This window comes from Triplophysa rosa, linkage group LG19 (genome assembly GCF_024868665.1).
Source record: "Triplophysa rosa linkage group LG19, Trosa_1v2, whole genome shotgun sequence".
Taxonomy (NCBI): Eukaryota; Metazoa; Chordata; class Actinopteri; order Cypriniformes; family Nemacheilidae; genus Triplophysa; species Triplophysa rosa.
In genome coordinates this window covers 16,620,099-16,646,507 of record NC_079908.1, presented here as the reverse complement: position 1 = coordinate 16,646,507, position 26,409 = coordinate 16,620,099, and the positions used below count along the sequence as shown (strand labels likewise).

General features: G+C 40.4%; 3 protein-coding genes across 4 annotated transcripts in view; 1 reads left to right on the top strand and 2 right to left on the bottom strand.

The window, feature by feature from the left end:
* LOC130569753 (voltage-dependent N-type calcium channel subunit alpha-1B-like) overlaps nucleotides 1-11,023 on the bottom strand; it is a 102,316-nt gene extending 91,293 nt beyond the window's left edge. For both annotated transcript variants that reach the window (XM_057359584.1, XM_057359585.1), the window contains exons 1-3: nucleotides 10,937-11,023; nucleotides 10,681-10,833; nucleotides 7,312-7,499 (exon numbers count right to left, since the gene is read on the bottom strand). In XM_057359584.1, the coding sequence (XP_057215567.1) occupies nucleotides 7,312-7,499; nucleotides 10,681-10,807 (315 nt within the window). In that variant the 5' untranslated portion in view covers nucleotides 10,808-10,833; nucleotides 10,937-11,023. The remainder of the gene's footprint in view (nucleotides 1-7,311; nucleotides 7,500-10,680; nucleotides 10,834-10,936) is intronic.
* Nucleotides 1-17,475, top strand: part of LOC130569759 (GTPase IMAP family member 8-like) — a 45,612-nt gene extending 28,137 nt beyond the window's left edge. Inside the window, exons 5-6 of the mRNA XM_057359599.1 lie at nucleotides 15,461-16,124; nucleotides 16,826-17,475. Of these exons, the coding sequence (XP_057215582.1) occupies nucleotides 15,461-16,124; nucleotides 16,826-17,025 (864 nt within the window). The 3' untranslated portion in view covers nucleotides 17,026-17,475. The remainder of the gene's footprint in view (nucleotides 1-15,460; nucleotides 16,125-16,825) is intronic.
* A 185-nt stretch (nucleotides 17,476-17,660) lies between these two features.
* Nucleotides 17,661-26,409, bottom strand: part of LOC130569766 (voltage-dependent P/Q-type calcium channel subunit alpha-1A-like) — a 47,117-nt gene continuing 38,368 nt past the window's right edge. The window contains exons 6-7 of the mRNA XM_057359611.1: nucleotides 25,166-25,353; nucleotides 17,661-17,768 (exon numbers count right to left, since the gene is read on the bottom strand). Coding sequence (XP_057215594.1) covers nucleotides 17,661-17,768; nucleotides 25,166-25,353 — 296 coding nt within the window. The remainder of the gene's footprint in view (nucleotides 17,769-25,165; nucleotides 25,354-26,409) is intronic.

Here is a 26,409-nt window from a genome sequence, read left to right as displayed (position 1 = left end):
TTACAGTGTTATTTTTTAAAGTAATATGTATGACCGAATTGATATAGGGTAGACCGAGAGAGAAGAGAGCGATGAGAGAGTTAGAGAGAGAACGAAGAAGACGAGAGAGAGAGAGAAGANNNAGAGAGAGAGAGAGAGAGAGAGAGAGAGAGAGAGAGAGAGAGAGAGAGGGAGAGAGAGAGAGAGAGAGAGGGGGGGGAACAGGAGCTGGTAAGGGACCGAGTCAAGAGTCAGACTTGGGTTGTCCGAAGCACTACTGCATAGTATGTCAGTGCGCAGACTGCTAGGTTATTGGTGACAACCAAAATCCCTTTAACTATGTTGTGAATGGATCCACTGTAGCCATTTTTTTAACTGTTATGAAATGTAATACATTCAGAACGCTACAATGTAAAAGAAAATGTTTAAGGAGAGCGTTTCTGCTTTGAACCCCATCTTTGGTGCTCTTCAAAACACATCCCATTGGGAGCCTTTACAGACCAAACATGTGGATCAATCTCATTCCCTCATATAACTACCCTGCTGGTGCCAATGCCGTTGATCACATAAAACAATCCCTACCAACCAAGATAGATTTTTATCAATACCTTTTGGTACTGAATGAACTCATCTGTAACAATTCTCTGCTAACACTGTGCATTGATGCCTTAAAATACAGTCTACTAGGTTGTCAGCTCACCAGGTTTTGTCTCTTTTTGTCTGTTTTGAACTACTTTCACCCACAGTAGAGCTTTTCACACAGATTATGGACTGTGCACATCTCGTGATATGAGGTAAGCGCTGATCAGTTTTTGATTGGATGTCCATTGCTAAGCGTCTGGTCGTTTCATTCTAACCCCGCTTCGTTTCACACTGTGCACGTTCAGCACCACAATGCAGAATCCAAATTACAAGTGTGAAACGTTCGTTTCCCCGGGGTTTAGAATAAAGCTCAAGTTATGGTCGTCCGTATGCTGTAGGCTTTGCGTAGCTCTGCGGAGCCTGACATGCACCTCTCCAAAAATGTAACAACACGTAAACTCAACGCGGACCCAGCGCGGACCGCAAGCGCTGTGATTGGTCTGTTTGAACCCCTCCCTAATGTCAAAAACTCTGCGATAGCCTCATGTTTACTCAACGCATTTCCGAATGAAGTCAATTATTTGTTCTTCTGTATTTAACAAAAGTGACTGTTTACTTGCCGCTATCACTTCTAATGCTTCTTAGACAGCGTACACAATGAGATGCTTCTTCTTCGGCTGTTGTCTAGACTACCTGTGTCCCAATTCGGGGCTGCATGCTTCGAAGGCTGTATTTCAAGACCGGTTGCATCACAGCAGCGCGACTGAAGGCTGGAAAAGGCTGTCCCATTTCGAAGGCTGCCTCAAAATGCGACCTTGTTTCCGCGGGCTGACAAGGCTACAACGAATGGATCCTTAACAGCCTAGGCTATCCCGAGATTCATTGCGCGCCTGTAACGGCTACATATCTAAATTCGAAACTTTAGTTAAATAAAAGTAGGTAATCTGCAGAAAACTGTTCCTGTCTGTGTTTTTATATTATACATGATGTTGTTGATTCATATTGTCATATATACTGTTGGGTTGTTTTAATCTACATAAATGCGTCATATTCTCTAAAATAAAATAAACATCTTAAGTTTCCGTGTCTGTTTAAAAAAAGTCTGAAATGTCTCTGCTGTGTCCCGCTGCTGTCACCACGTGACAGGAGCAGCAGGTGACGTAACTTGGAAATCCTGCATGAGGCTAGACCGTCTCATTTTGGTTCGCTTTGTGGACTTTGGGGGCTGCGTGCTTTGAAGACCGAAACCTAGTTTTTAAGTCCGCGACCTAAGAAGGTCGCAGCCTTTGAATTGGAACACAGCTACTGACACCTAGTGATCATTGCCTGTAGACGCAGACACTGACACACAAGTATAAATGAAAACCGCTGTGTTGCCTACGGCGTAGAGGCTACCCGGGTTTAAGCGCAGTTTGAAAAACCTTAGTGTCTTCCTACTAGTGCATGCACATCCTCCTGTTATGAATGGGAATAATACTATATATTTTTTTATATACAGTTTTATTGCCACATAAAAAAGATTTCAAAAAACAGTCGTAACATTACAAAAATTAAACCAGAGAATTCTTATAATAGGCCTTTTATGAAAATAGAGCCGTAAAGGGAGTAAAATCTGAAAATGAAAAAGTTGTAACATTATCAGAACACTGTAGATAAAGTGAATGTTCGGGATTTTTTTTATTCATTTTAATGTGCACAGTAAAATCGCCAGTGTTAAAAAAGGTCAAATTAACACTCACGGTGTATATATAATCCACACTCTCAAAGAGTGTGAGAGTTAATTTGACCTTTTTTAACACTGGCGATTTTGCTGTGTGGCTATATAACAACATTTCTGAATGAAACTAAAACTAAAGGTGAAAACCGAAACCTCAGTTATGTTGTCATTCACCAGGGGGTGAAGCAGCGATTTGAAAGAACAATCAGATGTGCCGTTACATTTATTTACATTTACAGTATGCATTTGGCAGACGCTTTTATCCAAAGGGACATACATTGCATTATACTATACTATTGTTTCTAATTATTTGCTTAGAGTTACATTAATAACAAAGGAAGAGCAGTTTGAGAAGGCCTTTCGTTGCAGCAGTATACACTAGACTTTCTGAGCTTACACTGAGGAATTTCACTCCTAATTAAGCAACAGTGAACTGAGCAGAATGCACTGTATGAGCTCCCAAGAGGGATGATGGGGAGGAGATATCTGTGTGAAACAGTCATTGTTCAGTACCCAGAGGAGGCTATCTACTTTCCCTTCTGCTGATGACGGAGTACTTAGGGAATTGCACTTCCTTGGAAAACCAAAGCAATTTATCACTACAGCATGTTAGAATGCACATTCCATGTGGCTCAATATCTTCACATCACAAATAAGAACATGAAGATATATGCACATAGATTTTCACCGAAAAGAGATTCTTGTTTTTAAAATGGATATGTGTACCATAAATGCTGACTTATCAGCAATGACAGCTTACCTTTCTAAACCACTTTATAAATAGATCAGCGAACTAAAGCGTCAATCATCTGTGAGTCTTTACAGTGAGATAAATATGAATTGTACAAGCCCTTCTGCTGCAGTCATCATATATCGCTCACTCTAAATAGGATACTGAAATAATAAAGACAAAGCGCACACTACACCTCCTTCCATGCATTCTTTTAAAGTCACTATAATGAGTTGCATCCAAAAGAGAGAGATAGAGAGAGAACTAGCGAAACTCCACCGTTGAACAATCCAATATTCTACTCCATCCAACCCCTGACAGACTATTTTTAAAGATGTTTAATGAGCACAGGAATTGGTCTGACAACTCATGATGGCTGTCTGACAGGGTCAAGGTGCACGGACGGCTGGTGACTCAGCTCGCTCTAATGAGATGTGAAATACACCCGTGTGGACACACATACACGCACACACGCTGCTAAAATAAAAATACAGCAGATGATTGTCAGAGTAACATCAACATTAATGCTAAATGCAATGCAGCATGGTGACACGCGCAGGGCTGTCGAACACACAATGTCTCATTCTAGGCAGCTTGCCATCACCCATGCCATCAAAGACATTATTACCCCCCAGGTGGAGTCGAACGTTTCATAAACCCAATTTACTTCCTTTACTTATTTATGTGTTAAGTTAATGTTGTAATTATCATATATAAAAGTCTTGCTCATTTCAATGGCTTCTGTAATGCCCACATCCAGAACAAAAAATAACTAAAAATGATATACCAATTCTGAAACAGTATATTCAAAAAACACATCATATAAATGTACTTTAGAAAACCAATAAACCCCTGAAAATCGTACATTCTGGTACAAGATATAGCCCTTTGTGGATACAACCAATAGTTCTGCCTTTAGTTAACTGGTAAGCTCACTACACAGTGTTGCTTCACTACAGATGATCTAACCAGTAAAACATTTTTTTTCAAATTAGACGAGACAGATTGTATTAAACAACCAACTGTGTTCATAAAGCATTTGAATCTTTATGAATGCAAATCAATAATAACATGATCACGGGTTTTGCAGCGCCGGAAGAAAGTCCGAAATTTATAATAAAGCACATATAGTTATATAATTCATCATAGACAATCCCATGATTCCATTTGCTGTTTGTATTATTGCACTATAAAAACATCATCCTAAAGAGTCACGTATACCAGCTACACTGACATGCAATCTAGAAAATGGAGCCCTGTCATGATTCTCACTTCTTGATGTACAGTAGTTCTTCCACTTTATCTTTAATAGCAGTTGGGTAGACCTGTTTCAATCTCATTTACTTTCTCCCCAGTTCTTTTCTAGCCGCTCTCTATCTGTTTAAAAAATGTGTCCCCAAAAAGACGGAGTAAAAGTAACTGAACACAAAGTTGCAAATGTGCTGCTTCTGAGGCAGATCTAGAACTTACGATGAACAATACAGGTATGCATTCATTTACACTCTATTTGTCACCAATTATAGCTCATTGCTTATCAATGCTAATAGATTTAAAATTGCAGTCAGTCATCGATGACATTATAAATAACTCTGCGTGAAATAAGTTTCAAGCTCCTGGGCAAAAAGCAGCCGATTAACTACAAGCTCCAGTAGTTACAAATTGGCACTGAAATGATGAAACTGACTCTCACACAGACCTGTTTACAGGAAAAGCTACAGTATAATCTCAGAAAAAAACCTGCCAAACCAGTCTGTGGTGACATGAACAGTGATTGGCAAAACAAAAGGAAAGATTGTAAAGGTTAGAACGGAAAGAAAGATAACAGATTTCAGCTGGCAGCACAATTTGAATTCGTCTTAACATAATTCCTCTCTCAGTCTGTGTCAGGGAAACAGTAACAATGTTGCATATCGTCGCTGTCGGGCGGAAACCTCCTATGTCCAAATTTGGTCAATTTCATATTTTTTCACAAATCGATGCTATTGGTCAGTCCCCATGTGGGTCTGTTATTTTTACAAATTATTAACCAATCTAAAGAGTTGAAAATAGCTTGAGAGCAAATCTCTTAACTCCATTGGACACTTCAACTGTCTGAGAAGTCTCGTAACTCCACCTCTTCTTCACTCCGCGGGAGCTTCTCGGCTTTACGTCTCCTGATTGAAAGTTTTTTAGACAATAACGAGTGAAAATAGTTAGGTTAGATACATTTGAGTAGGTCTGTTTTGTTAAAAATAGATAGCTGTAATGCTTCGGTGCAGAAGGAAGCCCGTGAGCCACGAAGGTAAATTTGCGAGCAGATTCGGCTAATTTCCACCTATTAGACAGCCTAGTCAGCTCATCGTTTTTTGTATTACATCACTTATAGTTCTTAAACCTTTAAAATAGAGTTTAGGAAGATGTATGTAACCACAGTCGTTAGCTTTGGTTAACTATTGAAGCCTTTTCTCTTGTCAAGAGGCTCAACGCGACCGCCGACTTTATTTCCGTGCAGATTAATTTCCGCCTATATTAGAAAGCCTGTTTAACGTTTTATTTTGGTATTGCATCACTCATAGCTCTAACGTTTAAAATAGAGTTTAGGAAGATGTATGTAACCACAATCATTAGCTTTCATTAGCTCTTAAAGCCTCGTCTCTTGTAAAAAGGCTCAAAGCGACCGCAGACTTTGATGAACACTGCTGGCAGCAGAGACGTCTGTGTCCGTACCATTCTTATCAATGACAGCGTAATCTCGTATCTCCCTGCTCCCAAGTCATAAACCTTGTATCTCCGATTAAACATGGTTTTGGGGAAATGTTGTGTTAATGTTGGTACACAACAGTATATGATAGCAATATAAGGTATAATACCAACTTTAAAGATACAATGTTTAATAACTCAAAAAATATGCAGTTTTTTTAATTTACTGAAAAATAATGGTTTTGGAGATGTGAGGATTCCGCCCAACAGTGACGATATATTGCCCAACACCATGCTCTGGCAACGTGCACAGATTTGTAAACTGTGAGGTGATGGGCAGCAGGTGAAGCTACAGCAATCTGATACTTGTCACTCAGCAGGCTTGAGTCTACACTCCTCGGAAACATCGCCGAGTGTCGGGGAACCACAGACAGTACAGTACATGCAAGCATTTACAAGCGATGTCTTTAAAATGGCGGACCTGTGGTTAGAACAGAAGGCCCAACTAATAGACACGGGGGGGTGAATTGATGTCAAAAGGTGCTACGTTTTGTGAACATGCCAGTTTGCGTATTTTATTTGACTGTGTGCAATTAAAATTCTTTCACTTTGTATTCACATCAGCAACAGATTTTGGCACCTTTAGAGAAAGACGGTCTCATGAGTTCAACACTCAGACAAGCAGAACACAGACTGTCAGATGTTTTGAAGCACAATGCAAAACTCAGAAAACACAGAGAGGCCTTTGAGATTACACACATCAGAATCAAGAGTTGTGAGGCATTTAAAAGTAAATTAAGAATGCCTTCCATTATATTTTTATTTTGAATTAAAGTAACAAACATGACGAAGAACTGGAATTGAAGAAAGTATAATTAAAATGGTATAAAAATACTGTAATATACTTATTAGTATTTTCCAAAGTAAACTGTAGTAACAGTTCTAGATAATATAGGCCCGGTTTCACAGACAAGGTTTAGCCTAAACCAGGACTATGCCTTTTAAGAATTTAGCCTATTTAAGTCGCTTTTATTAAAATACCTTAGAAAAACATTACCAATGTGCATCTTGAGACAAAACAATGGCACTGATATATTTTAAGTTGTGTCAGGGCAAGTTATTTTCAGTTAAGACAGCTCAAAATTCCTTTTAGTCTGGGACTAGCCTTAAGCCTTGTCTGTGAAACCGGGGCATAGTGTTTTTAACCTAACCGTGGTAAATATTAAAGTATACTACAGCATTTACCGCAGGTTATCAATTTACTAGTTAATACTACAGAATACTGTAGTATGCATTAACGAAGTGTAGAAATTACTATATATACTACACAATACTGTGATTTACAACAGTTTACTACAGTAAATTCTAAGGAAAATACATTTTTTACTGAAAAAAAAATATTTTAAGTGTAAACGGCTTCAGAAGGTCAAATCGTGGTCCACACAACATAGTAATTGAGGAGTGCTTAGAAGTTGCGTCGGATATAAATAATTTCTATGTCTGCGTTGAATTTCTGTACATTGCAATTCAGTCAATTTCCATTCAACATCCTGTGGGTGTGGCCAATTTAAATTCAAACTCATAAACTGACCAATGTGTAGCGCTCGCAGAGACAGCTACTCACATGATAAAGCACATCAGTCCATCCTTCCATGGTGATGCACTGGAAGACTGTGAGGATGGCGAAAAGGATGTTATCAAAGTTTGTGATGCCAAAGTTGGGTCCTTTCCAATACCCCGTGCACTCCGTTTCATTGGGACACGTTCTTGCAGGAGTCTCTGTACCACATGGATAATCACCATCCCGTTCTCCTAAACGCACACGCAAACAAACAGAAACAACTACTTCAGGCAAAGGAAGTACAGTAAACAAAAACAAAGAGTAACGCTAAATACAGAGACATGACAGTATAGGAACTTTAGTATGTCCTCTCCAGCTTCCTGTTACAACATGAAATAGATCAACACAGACATCCACAGTCTATGTATTCACCCCTTCTAACTCGGTGACACACACACGCACACACTGTGTTACGTATATTTAAAAAATCTTTATTACTGAGATCAATGGGTTTATGTATTTGAACAGCAAATTAGTGAAACCACCATCTCCGAGCCAGTCAGGAATTCTCTCTCAGGCATAATAGCACTTGCTGATGTTGCTGACTGAGGGGTGAAGCCGCCAGCAGCTGAGCATGTGTTAGCGGCTCAGTCGAAACCTCATTACTAACACCAGTTAATTACACACACTGTTTCACTGAAATAACACACACACACGGTACATTAATGGCCTGTCAAGCACCCTCACACCGTGGACACGCAAATATGGTACATAAATACACAAACATGCACACACGGCCTCAGCTGGCACAGCAGAGCTCATGTGCTCGTCTTCAAGAATCATACTGTGCCGATACATGAGACCGTTTGCTGGACCACAGCTTTAAAGCAAGAAATATTCCCATGCTTATGTGTGTAATAGTATCAGACTCGTGATAAATGACCATTACAATACTTCACAGCATCATAAAAATCTATTGAACAACAAATTACTGTTTTCATTAGGAGAGATACAAATGAAGAGTTTATTTCCAAAATGTGATAACTCCGTTTTACATTTTTTCAAAAATCATGTTTTTTATTGTGCATTCCAATTAATATTTGGAATGTTTCCAATTTGGAAACAAACCCGTCAAATACAGAAGAAAGAGAGACTTTAAAAAAATGGAATTGTAAAACATGCATGAAATGGCAAACATAACACAAAAAGCAGCACTAATAAATTTGTTCGTAAATGTGTATAAATGTGCACATACATATTTTTTGGTTATGTGAAAGCCTGGTTCCCTTTCTGTCGGTCTCTCGATGTTGTGTCGACAGAATGGGGTTTGACTTGAGAACCTATCATCTCTGACTGACTTTGAAAAGGCCAATACAATTGGCGAATGAAATTTTCATGCCGGTCTCCACCCCCGGATATCCGGGTATAAAAGGAAGACGGCGTGCTGCATTCATTCACCTTTTTTTCTTCGGAGCCTTCGCATCTCTATGCTGATCCTCCTGCTTGAAAACTGCTGGAATCTTATGACACAGTGCAGCAGATTGTCCCTTCTCTCAGCGACTTCCCCTGGGCGTCTCGGCAGCACCAGAGGTGTTCTAAAAGAGCAAAATTCCTAAGCGTGGCATGTCCCGCTGTTCTCGTGGATGCAACACCCTCATCGAGGCGGGGGACGGACACGACGTCTGCCTCAAGTGTTCGGGTATCCAGCACGTTGAGGCGGCGTTTGTGGATACGTCCTGCCAGCACTGCGGGCGGAAGACGATCCAGACTTTGCGGTCACGGGTGGCTGTGTTCTTTATGGACCCAGCCACCACCTCGTCTGCTTCCCGTCCCGTGACAGCAGCGGCTTCAGCCCTGCCGTCCACCACGGCGAGCAGCAAGGGTGATATGGGGATTACCGTGAGCCTCAATCCGTCAGCCAATGGCTCGCGGACCGTTCACACCCCGTCTTGTTCTTCAGCCACGTATTCGGCAACAGTACGGGATGAAGGTGAGGTGTCCCTTGCAGCATTGGAGGGCGACCTTCTGGCATCTGACCCCAACGATTCTCTGGAGCTCCCTCCCCCGGGAGGTCGAGTCCAGGAAGAGACGGACGTCGAGATGTCAGCCATGCTTTCCCGGGCCACCGCGAGCGTTGGGCTGCAGTGCACTGCACTGCCTCTCCCCCAATGCTCGCGGTTGGATACTTGGTACCTCGGTTCTGGGCGTGACTTCAAGCCACGCTCGGCCTCGGTGCCATTTTTCCCGGAGGTGCATGAGGAGCTTAGTAAGACCTGGAACGCCCCCTTCTCTGCGCGCTCCCGTCAAACCTTGCGCAGTTGCGTGACGCTGAGAAAGTCCGCTTTCTCGATGCACCCGTCTTGCAAGGGGGGCTGTTCAGAGATACCGTCGAGGACTTCTCCAGTTCTCGGCAGTGAAGAAGCAGACGGAGGCGATTAGCCCCGCCATGACCCGGCCGCCTTCCTACTCAGGCAGCCCCCCAGAAGAAGACGTCAAAGAGGAGAGCACCGCCCCGTCACCAACCGCCGAAAGGAAGCGACCCTGACGGGAAGAGCCACATTCTCATTAAAGAGTTTCCTCTCTCTCTGTGGGGTTTTTTTTCGCAGCCGCTCTCACCCTCCATACGACCGTGTGTGGCAACTCGACATTGCGTCAGGGTGAGACGCGATATCGGGCATACTTCCAGCAATACTTCCACTCTCAATTCGACGGTGCGTTGAGCTGCACTATCGCCGGGCAGGTAAGTCAGCAGAGTCAATAAGTCAGTAAGTCACTCCTCCCCGGGCCCCCCACCATGGTGAGGGAGCCGCACTGCTAGCCATCGAACCACCCCCCGGGGGATCGGTGAAGCAGATCGAACCCCTAGTCCCCCCCTGTGTCGATCCGTAGGAGCCTGGCTAGTGCTTCCCAGACCGCCATGGTGGCTAGGTAGGACGATCTGTCTCGGCTATGCGATCCAATTCGACCATTGTCCAGTATGTACGCTGCGCCTCTACTTGGACTGCAAAAAAGGTGAATGAATGCAGCACACCGTCTTCCACATCGGATATCCGGGGGCGGAGACCGGCATGCAAATTTCATTCGCCAATTTCATTGGCCTTTTCAAAGTCAGTCAGAGATGATAGGTTCTCAAGTCAAACCCCATTCTGTCGACACAACGTCCCTCGTTGTTCCCCTCCATCAGGGAACAAAGGTTACAGACGTAACCGAGATGTTTTACAGTACCTTACCAATACTTTTTATTAATTTATTTAGAAAGAGTAATCATGAAGATCTGTCATGTTTCTGTCAATCCCATTAAGTGCATTGAACAGGAAGCAGGGAGAGTTTACGGGTAAATCCTAGCAGTGAGAAAGGTGGAGGAAATCTGAAATAACCGCATCATCATATGCTTTTTCTACTGTAATACACGATTTGTTGAAGTAAACATACCTGTCTCAATTTTAAAGCAAGTGTAGTGGAACTTGCCCATGTAAAACTCCACACCAATGATAGCAAACATGACAATGGCAAAGAAGAGCAGCAGACCAATCTGAAGAAGAGGAACCATCGCCTTCATTATAGACTTCAGTACGACTTGAAGACCTAGATTGACAGAGACAGAGATTTAGTTACATGTGTTGATGATAAATATTTCACTTTATCACATTAATACAAGCTGCAGTGTTCTTAACCATCAGACACGTACTTGGAATTCCTGACACCAGTTTGAGGGGTCTCAGCACTCGAACGGCCCGCAGTGTCCTCAAGTCAAACTGCGAGCCCAAGGTGGTCAAGATCCTGTAACAAACAAATCATTACATTTGTTTCTCCAGTCATAAATATTTGGTTACATCATTTGGTTGTTTCACCATGTATTGGTGAGAACAACTAACCGATATGTACGGTATGTATATTTACACTCCTTTAGAAAATGATTTTTTTTATAGTACATGTGATTTTTCTGTTTTATTCTGTTTACAAAACTATGGTTAATTTTCTAAAGGACAGGCACACACATCTCATGAGGACTTGGCTAGTCCCCCACTACGTCATAGATGAATCTACAAAAATGTACCACAGCTTCTATTCCTTTATTTTTTAATGAGAACAAGTGAACAATTTCACATCAACTTTACATTTACACTGTCTCTGTAACTGGATCACACTTCAGGTCATTGACACAAACAGAGATTATAAATAAAAGCGTTGTAACACAAGAGCAATATACGTATGTTTCATGTACACAAAATCTCTGAAGCACTGAACACGTGCCACCGACAGCCTTAAGTGTGTGTGTGCGTTCTGGGAAATCAACATAACCTAATCTAATCTAATCTAATCTAATCCCATCATCACAGTGGCAATGCTGATCTGACAGCCATTAGATGTTGCCAAGGCAATGCAGCTGCCTGGCGTTCAGCACATGAGCCTGTGCGTCCCCTCAGGAGCCCTGGAGCGGAACCAACCGCATGCTGCTCCAGTGTGCGTGTAAATATTAACAGTGTCAAAAATGGCAGTTTTTAATTGAATTTATTACTTGACACACATACTGTATCAATTCACATTTGCTGAGAAAAGTGGAAAATGTTTCTTTAAAAAAAAATCTTCAATTTAATATGCAGAGTAAACCGTTCATAAGATGATTTCACTAAAGTGTACACTGTGCTGATATGAAACATTGCACTGTTTTGAACAGCCCGACACAACAACATTTGCTCAACCAATAGAGTAACATCTGTTTGCTCNACTAAAGATAATAATAGACAGATGATGGTGAGCTCTCCGTGTGAAGCACCGGTTGTTGTCAGACTCCCTGTGCATACAAAAATCTGACTGGATTATTACAAATAATGGCAAAAGGAATGTTTGGAAATGTACTGATATTTCCTACTGACACACTACAGAAAAAAATACGGTAACACTTTACTTGAAGGGGTGTTCATAAGACTGACATGACACCTTCATAATCATGACATGACACATGTCATGAATATGATGGAGATTGTATGCATGTTTATGACAACTGTCATTAAGTGTCATTCGCTGATTTATGTCATTTTTAATGCAAAGATGACATTGTTTGAGTTGTCTTTGTTATGACAACTTGACATTGTCAGGAACATGGGTGGTGAGGACAAGGACAGAGGACCCAGACAGCGGGTAAGGGGTTAACAAGACATTTAATAAAATATAAATACAAAGCAAACACCCTCGGGGGGTAACATAGCAAAACATGGCAACGGGAACAAGGACTAACTAGACTAGACTAATAATAACACTTGACATATAACTACAATATACTAGACTACACAAAACACAGGAACTCACCACAGATGACACAAACACAACAGTACAATGAACCAGCACAAGACAAGAGACACGAGGTCAATATATATGGGGATAAATCAAGAGGGGACAGGTGCGGGGCATGAACTAATAATTATCACTAACGAGGAAACAAGAGGGCAGGAACAATGACGAGACCTGGAGAGAGCATGTGGAAGGCCAAGTGGGCCAAAATGCTTCTCTCCACATGAAACAAGAGGTTCTGCCATGGCTCTGCCACAAGATCAAGAAAAGCAAGACAAGATGGGGCAGAACCATGACAGAAGCCCCTCCTTAAGGAGCGGCATCCTGACGCTCCCTAAGGCACAAACCAGACAAGACAAAACAGGGGAACAAGGAAGTCCAAAAAAAGTCTACAAGGACACCGACTGGAATGGTTGGCTGCACCGGACTGGAATGGCCGGCTGCACAGGACTGGATTGCCGGCTGACACACAGACTGGATTGCCGGCTGACACACGGACTGGATTGCTGGCTGACACACGGACTGGATTGCCGCCTGACACACGGACTGGATTGCCGGCTGACACACGGACTGGACATCGGACTGGACACTGGGCTGGACACCGGCTGCACCGGACTGGACACCGGCTGGACCACCGGCTGGGACACCAGCTGGATCACCGGCTGGGCAGGACAGGACGCCGGCTGCACCGGACTGGACACCGGACTGGACACTGGACTGGATACCGGACTGGACACCGGACTGGGTACCGGTTGGGATGCCGGCAGGGATCTGTGGCGGGAACAGGACACCGGTGGTCTCGACCCTGGAGGGGAACCCGACGACCTCAACCCTGGAAGGGAGCCCGGCAGTCTCGACACCGGATGGGGTTCCGGCGGTCTTCGACCCTGGAAGGGAGTCCGGCGTCTTCGACCCTGGGGGGGAGCCCGGCGGCATCGACCCCTCCCGCTGCGATCCCTCTGTCTGCTGGGTCCAATCTTGGCTGGTTCATTCTGTCATGAACGTGGGTGGTGAGGACAAGGACAGAGGTCCCAGACACAGACAGCGGGTAAGGGGTTAACAAGACATTTAATAAAATATAAATACAAAACAAACATAACAAAACATGGCAACGGGAACAAGGACTAACTAGACTAGACTAATAATAACACTTGACATATAACTACAATAAACTAGACTACACAAACACAGGAACTCACCACAGATGACACAGACACAACAATACAATGAACCAGCACAAGACAAGAGACACAAGGTCAATATATAGGGAGATAAATCAAGAGGGGACAGGTGCGGGGCATGAACTAATAATTATCACTAACGAGGGCAGGAACAATGACGAGACCTGGAGAGAGCATGTGGAAGGCCAAGTGGGCCAAAATGCTTCACTCCACATGAAACAAGAGGTTCTGCCATGGCTCTGCCACAAGATCAAGAAAAGCAAGACAAGATGGAGCAGAACCATGACAGACATAAATCAATACATCATAACCTGTCCGTGCTTTTGTCATGACAACTTGACATTACCAAGACAACATAACCTGTCATAAATCTGTCATAAACATGTTAATTCGTACCACTGTAGTTGAGGGTCAAGAAAAGTATTCATGACACGGTTATAAAACTATTTGACAGAGTATTAACACTTAATGACATTTTAATGCAACATCCTCCACCCCATATGACGCCGGCAGTACGCAAGACTATCGCCTACCGTCATTAAAAAGTACATTTTGGGGTATTATTTTCCAATAATAGCATGTGTTGTGGTTTTATACTCATTTCAAAATGTCGTGATAACTGTATTTACATTACACATACACAGATATTCAGGCCTTTTGAGCAAGTAACACAACACATTTATTTATTAAATACCAGAAAACGCATGATACAGATACAAAAGAGTTAAAATGTTTAAACCTACAAATATTCCAAGTGTACCGAGGTGAAACGATTGATTTATATGAGGAACAGACGCGAAAGCGATCACCATCTGCTGTCTTCCGGTTTCTGCTGCATTTCCAGATTTTCAAATCTTACGTCAGCCTTAATAGTGAAATATCATTGGCTTTCGCCTGTCTCATGACAGACAGGGTCATTGTGTCAGCGTAGAGTGTGAAATGCTAATGGCTCTCGTTACCGATTACGTCATTCTAATCTTCCGGCTTGTTTACAGATGTGTTGATGTCCGTAAAATAATAATAATTTTTAAAAAAGATGCGTTGATGTCCGTTCCCGGAGTTCCATTGAACTAAGTTATTGTATGGCTTCAGTTCAGAAGGTTTGCAAAGCCACTTGTTTGTAATACGTTTATACTGTTTTGTTCATTTTATGGAATAAATACATGTGACTGTAATTTTACTTGTGTGTTGTATTTAATGGTTGACAAGTGGTTAGGTTTAGGGTAAGGGGTGGGATAGGGGTTAGGTGCTCTTAAAATATCTTTTAATCTTTGACATTGGTAATGTCAAGTTGTCATGACAAAGACACTGACAGGATATTATGTATTGCTTTATGTCAAGTTGTCATAAGAAAGACAACTCAAACAATGTCATCTTTGCATTAAAAATGACATAAATCAGCGAATGACACTTAATGACAGTTGTCATAAACATGCACAAAATCTTCTGTAAGTGTAATGTCAGTCTTATGAACACCCTTTCAAGTAAAGTGTTACCAAAAATACATATACGTTTATACATATACATATAAAAATACTAATGTGCTATATATAAATACATATAAAGACTTTTGCACAGTACTCTTGCTTATTAGCTGCCTGATCAATTAGTTTTTATGTTTTGTGATAATTATTTCCCTTAAGAAAGTTCCTTAAGAAATTTGCTAGCTGTTCAGCACTTTAAATAGAACAATTACGAATCTTGTTCTTGTATAACAAAAATGTTGTAATTTCTTCTAGGGTCATGAAATCCATACAAGACAATGTGTAGCAAAACAAAGGAAAGTTGAGGGAAGTAATGTCTCAGTGGTGGACACACCAGGCTGGTCCACATCAACTGTGGAAAATGAAAGAGAAATTTCACGCAGTCTGGCAGTTTGTTCTCCAGGTCCTCATGCATTCCTGCTAGTGTTACCTGTCCGCATGCCTTTTACAAAGAAATCTCAACAAACAGTGGAGGAGCTCATGAGCCTTTTTGGAGAGAATGTCTGGAGACATACTATAATATTATTCACTGAGGGACACTGGCTGAAGGATAAACCAGTTGAGGAGTACATTGCATGTGAAGGAGAAGCTTTGCAAGAGTTGGTAAGTAAGTGTGGAAACAGATATCATGTGATGGTCAATGACCGGAGTAACAGATCTCAAGTCAGAGACTTGCTAAAGATGATTGAACAAACTGTGGCAAGAAATAGAGGCGAACACTTCACTCTTGAAAAAAACAAAAGAAAGCCAAAAGCAACAATGCTAGGTAAAGCAAAGACACTGACTGAAGAAGAGTGGAACAAACGTGAGGATGAACTTATAGAGAAGATGCTGAATGCTGCAGTGGTGGATCTGGGTACAGAAAGGACGAAGCCATTTCCAAGAAAACAACAAAGTTTTGATCATCCAATCCCCAGTAGTAAGTTTCTCCCTTTTTAGCATAGAAATTCTTCAAATAAATACAGGTAGATGTAACATGGAAATGAATTAACTTATCATTAGTCAATCTACAAATAACTACTGAATTCCACCTGCCCAAGACTGACATATTGTAAATATAATAAAGTATACAACACATTCACAATATGTGTTAGAGCGAGAAAATGCACAAAATACCACCTTTCACAAAATCACACCTTCTTATGCAGTACCTCTAAAATATAATGCCTACAAAAATGTTTTCTGTATATTTCCTACCTGTTAGGCACACTTATTATAATGGGTTTTAAAAGTAGAAAAAAAATCATATATTTAATTGCAAATTGCATTTAATTGCAAAGCCAACAATATTAGAATGTTGGCTTTCATTCATAAAATAATGCTGTTAAAGAAATGTGTTGTTTCTACGTTCATTTGGAGATAAAATGTGAAATTATTCTAATGTAAAAGTATGTTTAAAAACATCAAAGCTGTGTGTGTTTAGTTCACAGCACTGACTGACAGCACAAAAATAAACATGCTAAACAAAATAAATAGTATATGTTTAATTTCACTATACGTGTGCGATTAATCGCAGTTAATCACACGAAAAGGATGCGATTAATCACGATTAAAAATGTTAATCTATTGACAGCCCTATTGTGAACACAATTAATCTAACAACATCATTCTTGTTTTCAGTGAGTGGAGAGTCATTTTCTGATAGAAGCCGTTTATCTGGACACACTCTGAACCCCGTTTCAAAAGTGTTTCAATGGCTTCAGCATAGCTTCCATGCAAGATCATCTGGATATGATACCATGAGCATTACAAGTTCAAGTACAGTTGCTGACATGAAAGGGGACAGCAATGATATTCCAATGCCCATTGCCAGACCATGATAATGTTCTGTATAACCAACACATGGCATGGACACTTCCCAAAATGAATGCCATGGATTACCTGGGTTTAATTTTTCTATGCTAAGTGATTTACGATAAAAGACCCTGCTAAACCCTTGCATCTAATGTAATGTATGATTGATTGAGTGATTGACATCATAACTACTGGTCAACTCTTATGTCTGTCTGTTAATTTTTGTAAATATTTAACTAATGAAAAGTGTAATGAAAAGTTTATGTGACCAAACATGTTAATAATATAGTGACAAATGCAAGTGTGCGACCATGCATAAAGCCACAACACAGTGTTTATTTATTAAAAAAAACAATATACTCAATATACCAAAATGTGTAAGATTACTGTAAACTCCAACGAAAAGTTACCATGGAATGACCGTCGCAGAATTGTTATAGATGTATCTGCATTTAAACTGAAAATGCAACCATTAAACTTTTACATGAATTGTCAGATTGTTTATATTGACAATAGTGAAGAATGTTTGATCGATGAGCCATCACAGCAATACAACTGATATACAGTATAAAACATATACTGTATAGCAGATAATTATGAAGCAATGGATGTAAAGAGAAGCAAGGATAAAATGCAGATGAAAAAGAGATCAAGAGAGAACTTACCCTGATAAGACACCCAGGACGAGGTTAAGCATGAAGAAGGAGCCGATGATGATGAGAGGGATAAAGTACAACCAGTTCCAGGTGTTCCCCGAGGCATCATTGGTCTATGAAAACAGATAAGCAGTTATAATAATAATCCCATAATAATAACAACATTAACACATCTGGAATTACAAAAATGCCTTATGGAGTTATAGTTTTGGCACTTACAGTGTTATTTTTGAAAGTATAGTTATGACCGAAATTGATATAGGGGATGAGAGAGAGAGAGAGAGATGTGAGACCGACGACGAAGAGAGAGAAGAAAGAGAGAAGAAGAGAGAGAGAGAGAGAGAGAGAGAGAGAGAGAGAGAGAGAGAGAGAGGGAGAGAGAGAGAGAGAGAGAGGGGGGGGAACAGGAGCTGGTAAGGGACCGAGTCAAGAGTCAGACTTGGGTTGTCCGAAGCACTACTGCATAGTATGTCAGTGCGCAGACTGCTAGGTTATTGGTGACAACCAAAATCCCTTTAACTATGTTGTGAATGGATCCACTGTAGCCATTTTTTTAACTGTTATGAAATGTAATACATTCAGAACGCTACAATGTAAAAGAAAATGTTTAAGGAGAGCGTTTCTGCTTTGAACCCCATCTTTGGTGCTCTTCAAAACACATCCCATTGGGAGCCTTTACAGACCAAACATGTGGATCAATCTCATTCCCTCATATAACTACCCTGCTGGTGCCAATGCCGTTGATCACATAAAACAATCCCTACCAACCAAGATAGATTTTTATCAATACCTTTTGGTACTGAATGAACTCATCTGTAACAATTCTCTGCTAACACTGTGCATTGATGCCTTAAAATACAGTCTAGGTTGTCAGCTCACCAGGTTTTGTCTCTTTTTCACTGTTTTGAACTACTTTCACCCACAGTAGAGCTTTTCACACAGATTATGGACTGTGCACATCTCGTGATATGAGGTAAGCGCTGATCAGTTTTTGATTGGATGTCCATTGCTAAGCGTCTGGTCGTTTCATTCTAACCCCGCTTCGTTTCACACTGTGCACGTTCAGCACCACAATGCAGAATCCAAATTACAAGTGTGAAACGTTCGTTTCCCCGGGGTTTAGAATAAAGCTCAAGTTATGGTCGTCCGTATGCTGTAGGCTTTGCGTAGCTCTGCGGAGCCTGACATGCACCTCTCCAAAAATGTAACAACACGTTAACTCAACGCGGACCCAGCGCGGACCGCAAGCGCTGTGATTGGTCTGTTTGAACCCCTCCCTAATGTCAAAAACTCTGCGATAGCCTCATGTTTACTCAACGCATTTCCGAATGAAGTCAATTATTTGTTCTTCTGTATTTAACAAAAGTGACTGTTTACTTGCCGCTATCACTACTAATGCTTCTTAGACAGCATACACAATGAGATGCTTCTTCTTCGGCTGTTGTCTACACTACCTGTGTCCCAATTTGGGCTGCATGCTTCGAAGGCTGTATTTCAAGACCGGTTGCATCACAGCAGCGCGACTGAAGGCTGGAAAAGGCTGTCCCATTTCGAAGGCTGCCTCAAAATGCGACCTTGTTTCCGCGGGCTGACAAGGCTACAACGAATGGATCCTTAACAGCCTAGGCTATCCCGAGATTCATTGCGCGCCTGTAACGGCTACATATCTAAATTCGAAACTTTAGTTAAATAAAAGTAGGTAATCTGCAGAAAACTGTTCCTGTCTGTGTTTTTATATTATACATGATGTTGTTGATTCATATTGTCATATATACTGTTGGGTTGTTTTAATCTACATAAATGCGTCATATTCTCTAAAATAAAATAAACATCTTAAGTTTCCGTGTCTGTTTAAAAAAAGTCTGAAATGTCTCTGCTGTGTCCCGCTGCTGTCACCACGTGACAGGAGCAGCAGGTGACGTAACTTGGAAATCCTGCATGAGGCTAGACCGTCTCATTTTGGTTCGCTTTGTGGACTTTGGGGGCTGCGTGCTTTGAAGACCGAAACCTAGTTTTTAAGTCCGCGACCTAAGAAGGTCGCAGCCTTTGAATTGGAACACAGCTACTGACACCTAGTGATCATTGCCTGTAGACGCAGACACTGACACACAAGTATAAATGAAAACCGCTGTGTTGCCTACGGCGTAGAGGCTACCCGGGTTTAAGCGCAGTTTGAAAAACCTTAGTGTCTTCCTACTAGTGCATGCACATCCTCCTGTTATGAATGGGAATAATACTATATATTTTTTTATATACAGTTTTATTGCCACATAAAAAAGATTTAAAAAAACAGTCGTAACATTACAAAAAGTAAGCCAGAGAATTCTTATAATAGGCCTTTTATGAAAATAGAGCCGTAAAGGGAGTAAAATCTGAAAATGAAAAAGTTGTAACATTATCAGAACACTGTAGATAAAGTGAATGTTCGGGATTTTTTTTATTCATTTTAATGTGCACAGTAAAATCGCCAGTGTTAAAAAAGGTCAAATTAACACTCACGGTGTATATATAATCCACACTCTCAAAGAGTGTGAGAGTTAATTTGACCTTTTTTAACACTGGCGATTTTGCTGTGTGGCTATATAACAACATTTCTGAATGAAACTAAAACTAAAGGTGAAAACCGAAACCTCAGTTATATTGTCATTCACCAGGGGGTGAAGCAGCGATTTGAAAGAACAATCAGATGTGCCGTTACATTTATTTACATTTACAGTATGCATTTGGCAGACGCTTTTATCCAAAGGGACATACATTGCATTATACTATACTATTGTTTCTAATTATTTGCTTAGCGTTACATTAATAACAAAGGAAGAGCAGTTTGAGAAGGCCTTTCGTTGCAGCAGTATACACTAGACTTTCTGAGCTTACACTGAGGAATTTCACTCCTAATTAAGCAACAGTGAACTGAGCAGAATGCACTGTATGAGCTCCCAAGAGGGATGATGGGGAGGAGATATCTGTGTGAAACAGTCATTGTTCAGTACCCAGAGGAGGCTATCTACTTTCCCTTCTGCTGATGACGGAGTACTTAGGGAATTGCACTTCCTTGGAAAACCAAAGCAATTTATCACTACAGCATGTTAGAATGCACATTCCATGTGGCTCAATATCTTCACATCACAAATAAGAACATGAAGATATATGCACATAGATTTTCACCGAAAAGAGATTCTTGTTTTTAAAATGGATATGTGTACCATAAATGCTGACTTATCAGCAATGACAGCTTACCTTTCTAAACCACTTTATAAATAGATCAGCGAACTAAAGCGTCAATCATCTGTGAGTCTTTACAGTGAGATAAATATGAATTGTACAAGCCCTTCTGCTGCAGTCATCATATATCGCTCACTCTAAATAGGATACTGAAATAATAAAGACAAAGCGCACACTACACCTCCTTCCATGCATTCTTTTAAAGTCACTATAATGAGTTGCATCCAAAAGAGAGAGATAGAGAGAGAACTAGCGAAACTCCACCGTTGAACAATCCAATATTCTACTCCATCCAGCCCCTGACAGACTATTTTTAAAGATGTTTAATGAGCACAGGAATTGGTCTGACAACTCATGATGGCTGTCTGACAGGGTCAAGGTGCACGGACGGCTGGTGACTCAGCTCGCTCTAATGAGATGTGAAATACACCCGTGTGGACACACATACACGCACACACGCTGCTAAAATAAAAATACAGCAGATGATTGTCAGAGTAACATCAACATTAATGCTAAATGCAATGCAGCATGGTGACACGCGCAGGGCTGTCGAACACACAATGTCTCATTCTAGGCAGCTTGCCATCACCCATGCCATCAAAGACATTATTACCCCCCAGGTGGAGTCGAACGTTTCATAAACCCAATTTACTTCCTTTACTTATTTATGTGTTAAGTTAATGTTGTAATTATCATATATAAAAGTCTTGCTCATTTCAATGGCTTCTGTAATGCCCACATCCAGAACAAAAAATAACTAAAAATGATATACCAATTCTGAAACAGTATATTCAAAAAACACATCATATAAATGTACTTTAGAAAACCAATAAACCCCTGAAAATCGTACATTCTGGTACAAGATATAGCCCTTTGTGGATACAACCAATAGTTCTGCCTTTAGTTAACTGGTAAGCTCACTACACAGTGTTGCTTCACTACAGATGATCTAACCAGTAAAACATTTTTTTTCAAATTAGACGAGACAGATTGTATTAAACAACCAACTGTGTTCATAAAGCATTTGAATCTTTATGAATGCAAATCAATAATAACATGATCACGGGTTTTGCAGCGCCGGAAGAAAGTCCGAAATTTATAATAAAGCACATATAGTTATATAATTCATCATAGACAATCCCATGATTCCATTTGCTGTTTGTATTATTGCACTATAAAAACATCATCCTAAAGAGTCACGTATACCAGCTACACTGACATGCAATCTAGAAAATGGAGCCCTGTCATGATTCTCACTTCTTGATGTACAGTAGTTCTTCCACTTTATCTTTAATAGCAGTTGGGTAGACCTGTTTCAATCTCATTTACTTTCTCCCCAGTTCTTTTCTAGCCGCTCTCTATCTGTTTAAAAAATGTGTCCCCAAAAAGACGGAGTAAAAGTAACTGAACACAAAGTTGCAAATGTGCTGCTTCTGTGGCAGATCTAGAACTTACGATGAACAATACAGGTATGCATTCATTTACACTCTATTTGTCACCAATTATAGCTCATTGCTTATCAATGCTAATAGATTTAAAATTGCAGTCAGTCATCGATGACATTATAAATAACTCTGCGTGAAATAAGTTTCAAGCTCCTGGGCAAAAAGCAGCCGATTAACTACAAGCTCCAGTAGTTACAAATTGGCACTGAAATGATGAAGCTGACTCTCACACAGACCTGTTTACAGGAAAAGCTACAGTATATTCTCAGAAAAAAACCTGCCAAACCAGTCTGTGGTGACATGAACAGTGATTGGCAAAACAAAAGGAAAGATTGTAAAGGTTAGAACGGAAAGAAAGATAACAGATTTCAGCTGGCAGCACAATTTGAATTCGTCTTAACATAATTCCTCTCTCAGTCTGTGTCAGGGAAACAGTAACAATGTTGCATATCGTCGCTGTCGGGCGGAAACCTCCTATGTCCAAATTTGGTCAATTTCATATTTTTTCACAAATCGATGCTATTGGTCAGTCCCCATGTGGGTCTGTTATTTTTACAAATTATTAACCAATCTAAAGAGTTGAAAATAGCTTGAGAGCAAATCTCTTAACTCCATTGGACACTTCAACTGTCTGAGAAGTCTCGTAACTCCACCTCTTCTTCACTCCGCGGGAGCTTCTCGGCATTACGTCTCCTGATTGAAAGTTTTTTAGACAATAACGAGTGAAAATAGTTAGGTTAGATACATTTGAGTAGGTCTGTTTTGTTAAAAATCGATAGCTGTAATGCTTCGGTGCAGAAGGAAGCCCGTGAGCCCCGAAGGTAAATTTGCGAGCAGATTCGGCTAATTTCCGCCTATTAGACAGCCTAGTCAGCTCATCGTTTTTTGTATTACATCACTTATAGTTCTTAAACCTTTAAAATAGAGTTTAGGAAGATGTATGTAACCACAGTCGTTAGCTTTGGTTAACTATTGAAGCCTTTTCTCTTTTCAAGATGCTCAACGCGACCGCCGACTTTATTTCCGTGCAGATTAATTTCCGCCTATATTAGAAAGCCTGTTTAACGTTTTATTTTGGTATTGCATCACTCATAGCTCTAACGTTTAAAATAGAGTTTAGGAAGATGTATGTAACCACAATCATTAGCTTTCATTAGCTCTTAAAGCCTCGTCTCTTGTCAAAAGGCTCAAAGCGACCGCAGACTTTGATGAACACTGCTGGCAGCAGCGACGTCTGTGTCCGTACCATTCTTATCAATGACAGCGTAATCTCGTATCTCCCTGCTCCCAAGTCATAAACCTTGTATCTCCGATTAAACATGGTTTTGGGGAAATGTTGTGTTAATGTTGGTACACAACAGTATATGATAGCAATATAAGGTATAATACCAACTTTAAAGATACAATGTTTAATAACTCAAAAAATATGCAGTTTTTTTAATTTACTGAAAAATAATGGTTTTGGAGATGTGAGGATTCCGCCCAACAGTGACGATATATTGCCCAACACCATGCTCTGGCAACGTGCACAGATTTGTAAACTGTGAGGTGATGGGCAGCAGGTGAAGCTACAGCAATCTGATACTTGTCACTCAGCAGGCTTGAGTCTACACTCCTCGGAAACATCGCCGAGTGTCGGGGAACCACAGACAGTACAGTACATGCAAGCATTTACAAGCGATGTCTTTTAAATGGCGGACCTGTGGTTAGAACAGATGGCCCAGCTCATAGACACGGGGGGGTGAATTGATGTCAAAAGGTGCTACGTTTTGTGAACATGCCAGTTTGCGTATTTTATTTGACTGTGTGCAATTAAAATTCTTTCACTTTGTATTCACATCAGCAACAGATTTTGGCACCTTTAGAGAAAGACGGTCTCATGAGTTCAACACTCAGACAAGCAGAACACAGACTGTCAGATGTTTTGAAGCACAATGCAAAACTCAGAAAACACAGAGAGGCCTTTGAGATTACACACATCAGAATCAAGAGTTGTGAGGCATTTAAAAGTAAATTAAGAATGCCTTCCATTATATTTTTATTTTGAATTAAAGTAACAAACATGACGAAGAACTGGAATTGAAGGAAGTATAATTAAAATGGTATAAAAATACTGTAATATACTTATTAGTATTTTCCAAAGTAAACTGTAGTAACAGTTCTAGATAATATAGGCCCGGTTTCACAGACAAGGTTTAGCCTAAACCAGGACTATGCCTTTTAAGAATTTAGCCTATTTAAGTCGCTTTTATTAAAATACCTTAGAAAAACATTACAAATGTGCATCTTGAGACAAAACAATGGCACTGATATATTTTAAGTTGTGTCAGGGCAAGTTATTTTCAGTTAAGACAGCTCAAAATTCCTTTTAGTCTGGGACTAGCCTTAAGCCTTGTCTGTGAAACCGGGGCATAGTGTTTTTAACCTAACCGTGGTAAATATTAAAGTATACTACAGCATTTACCGCAGGTTATCAATTTACTAGTTAATACTACAGAATACTGTAGTATGCATTAACGAAGTGTAGAAATTACTATATATACTACACAATACTGTGATTTACAACAGTTTACTACAGTAAATTCTAAGGAAAATACATTTTTTACTGAAAAAAAAATATTTTAAGTGTAAACGGCTTCAGAAGGTCAAATCGTGGTCCACACAACATAGTAATTGAGGAGTGCTTAGAAGTTGCGTCGGATATAAATAATTTCTATGTCTGCGTTGAATTTCTGTACATTGCAATTCAGTCAATTTCCATTCAACATCCTGTGGGTGTGGCCAATTTAAATTCAAACTCATAAACTGACCAATGTGTAGCGCTCGCAGAGACAGCTACTCACATGATAAAGCACATCAGTCCATCCTTCCATGGTGATGCACTGGAAGACTGTGAGGATGGCGAAAAGGATGTTATCAAAGTTTGTGATGCCAAAGTTGGGTCCTTTCCAATACCCCGTGCACTCCGTTTCATTGGGACACGTTCTTGCAGGAGTCTCTGTACCACATGGATAATCACCATCCCGTTCTCCTAAACGCACACGCAAACAAACAGAAACAACTACTTCAGGCAAAGGAAGTACAGTAAACAAAAACAAAGAGTAACGCTAAATACAGAGACATGACAGTATAGGAACTTTAGTATGTCCTCTCCAGCTTCCTGTTACAACATGAAATAGATCAACACAGACATCCACAGTCTATGTATTCACCCCTTCTAACTCGGTGACACACACACGCACACACTGTGTTACGTATATTTAAAAAATCTTTATTACTGAGATCAATGGGTTTATGTATTTGAACAGCAAATTAGTGAAACCACCATCTCCGAGCCAGTCAGGAATTCTCTCTCAGGCATAATAGCACTTGCTGATGTTGCTGACTGAGGGGTGAAGCCGCCAGCAGCTGAGCATGTGTTAGCGGCTCAGTCGAAACCTCATTACTAACACCAGTTAATTACACACACTGTTTCACTGAAATAACACACACACACGGTACATTAATGGCCTGTCAAGCACCCTCACACCGTGGACACGCAAATATGGTACATAAATACACAAACATGCACACACGGCCTCAGCTGGCACAGCAGAGCTCATGTGCTCGTCTTCAAGAATCATACTGTGCCGATACATGAGACCGTTTGCTGGACCACAGCTTTAAAGCAAGAAATATTCCCATGCTTATGTGTGTAATAGTATCAGACTCGTGATAAATGACCATTACAATACTTCACAGCATCATAAAAATCTATTGAACAACAAATTACTGTTTTCATTAGGAGAGATACAAATGAAGAGTTTATTTCCAAAATGTGATAACTCCGTTTTACATTTTTTCAAAAATCATGTTTTTTATTGTGCATTCCAATTAATATTTGGAATGTTTCCAATTTGGAAACAAACCCGTCAAATACAGAAGAAAGAGAGACTTTAAAAAAATGGAATTGTAAAACATGCATGAAATGGCAAACATAACACAAAAAGCAGCACTAATAAATTTGTTCGTAAATGTGTATAAATGTGCACATACATATTTTTTGGTTATGTGAAAGCCTGGTTCCCTTTCTGTCGGTCTCTCGATG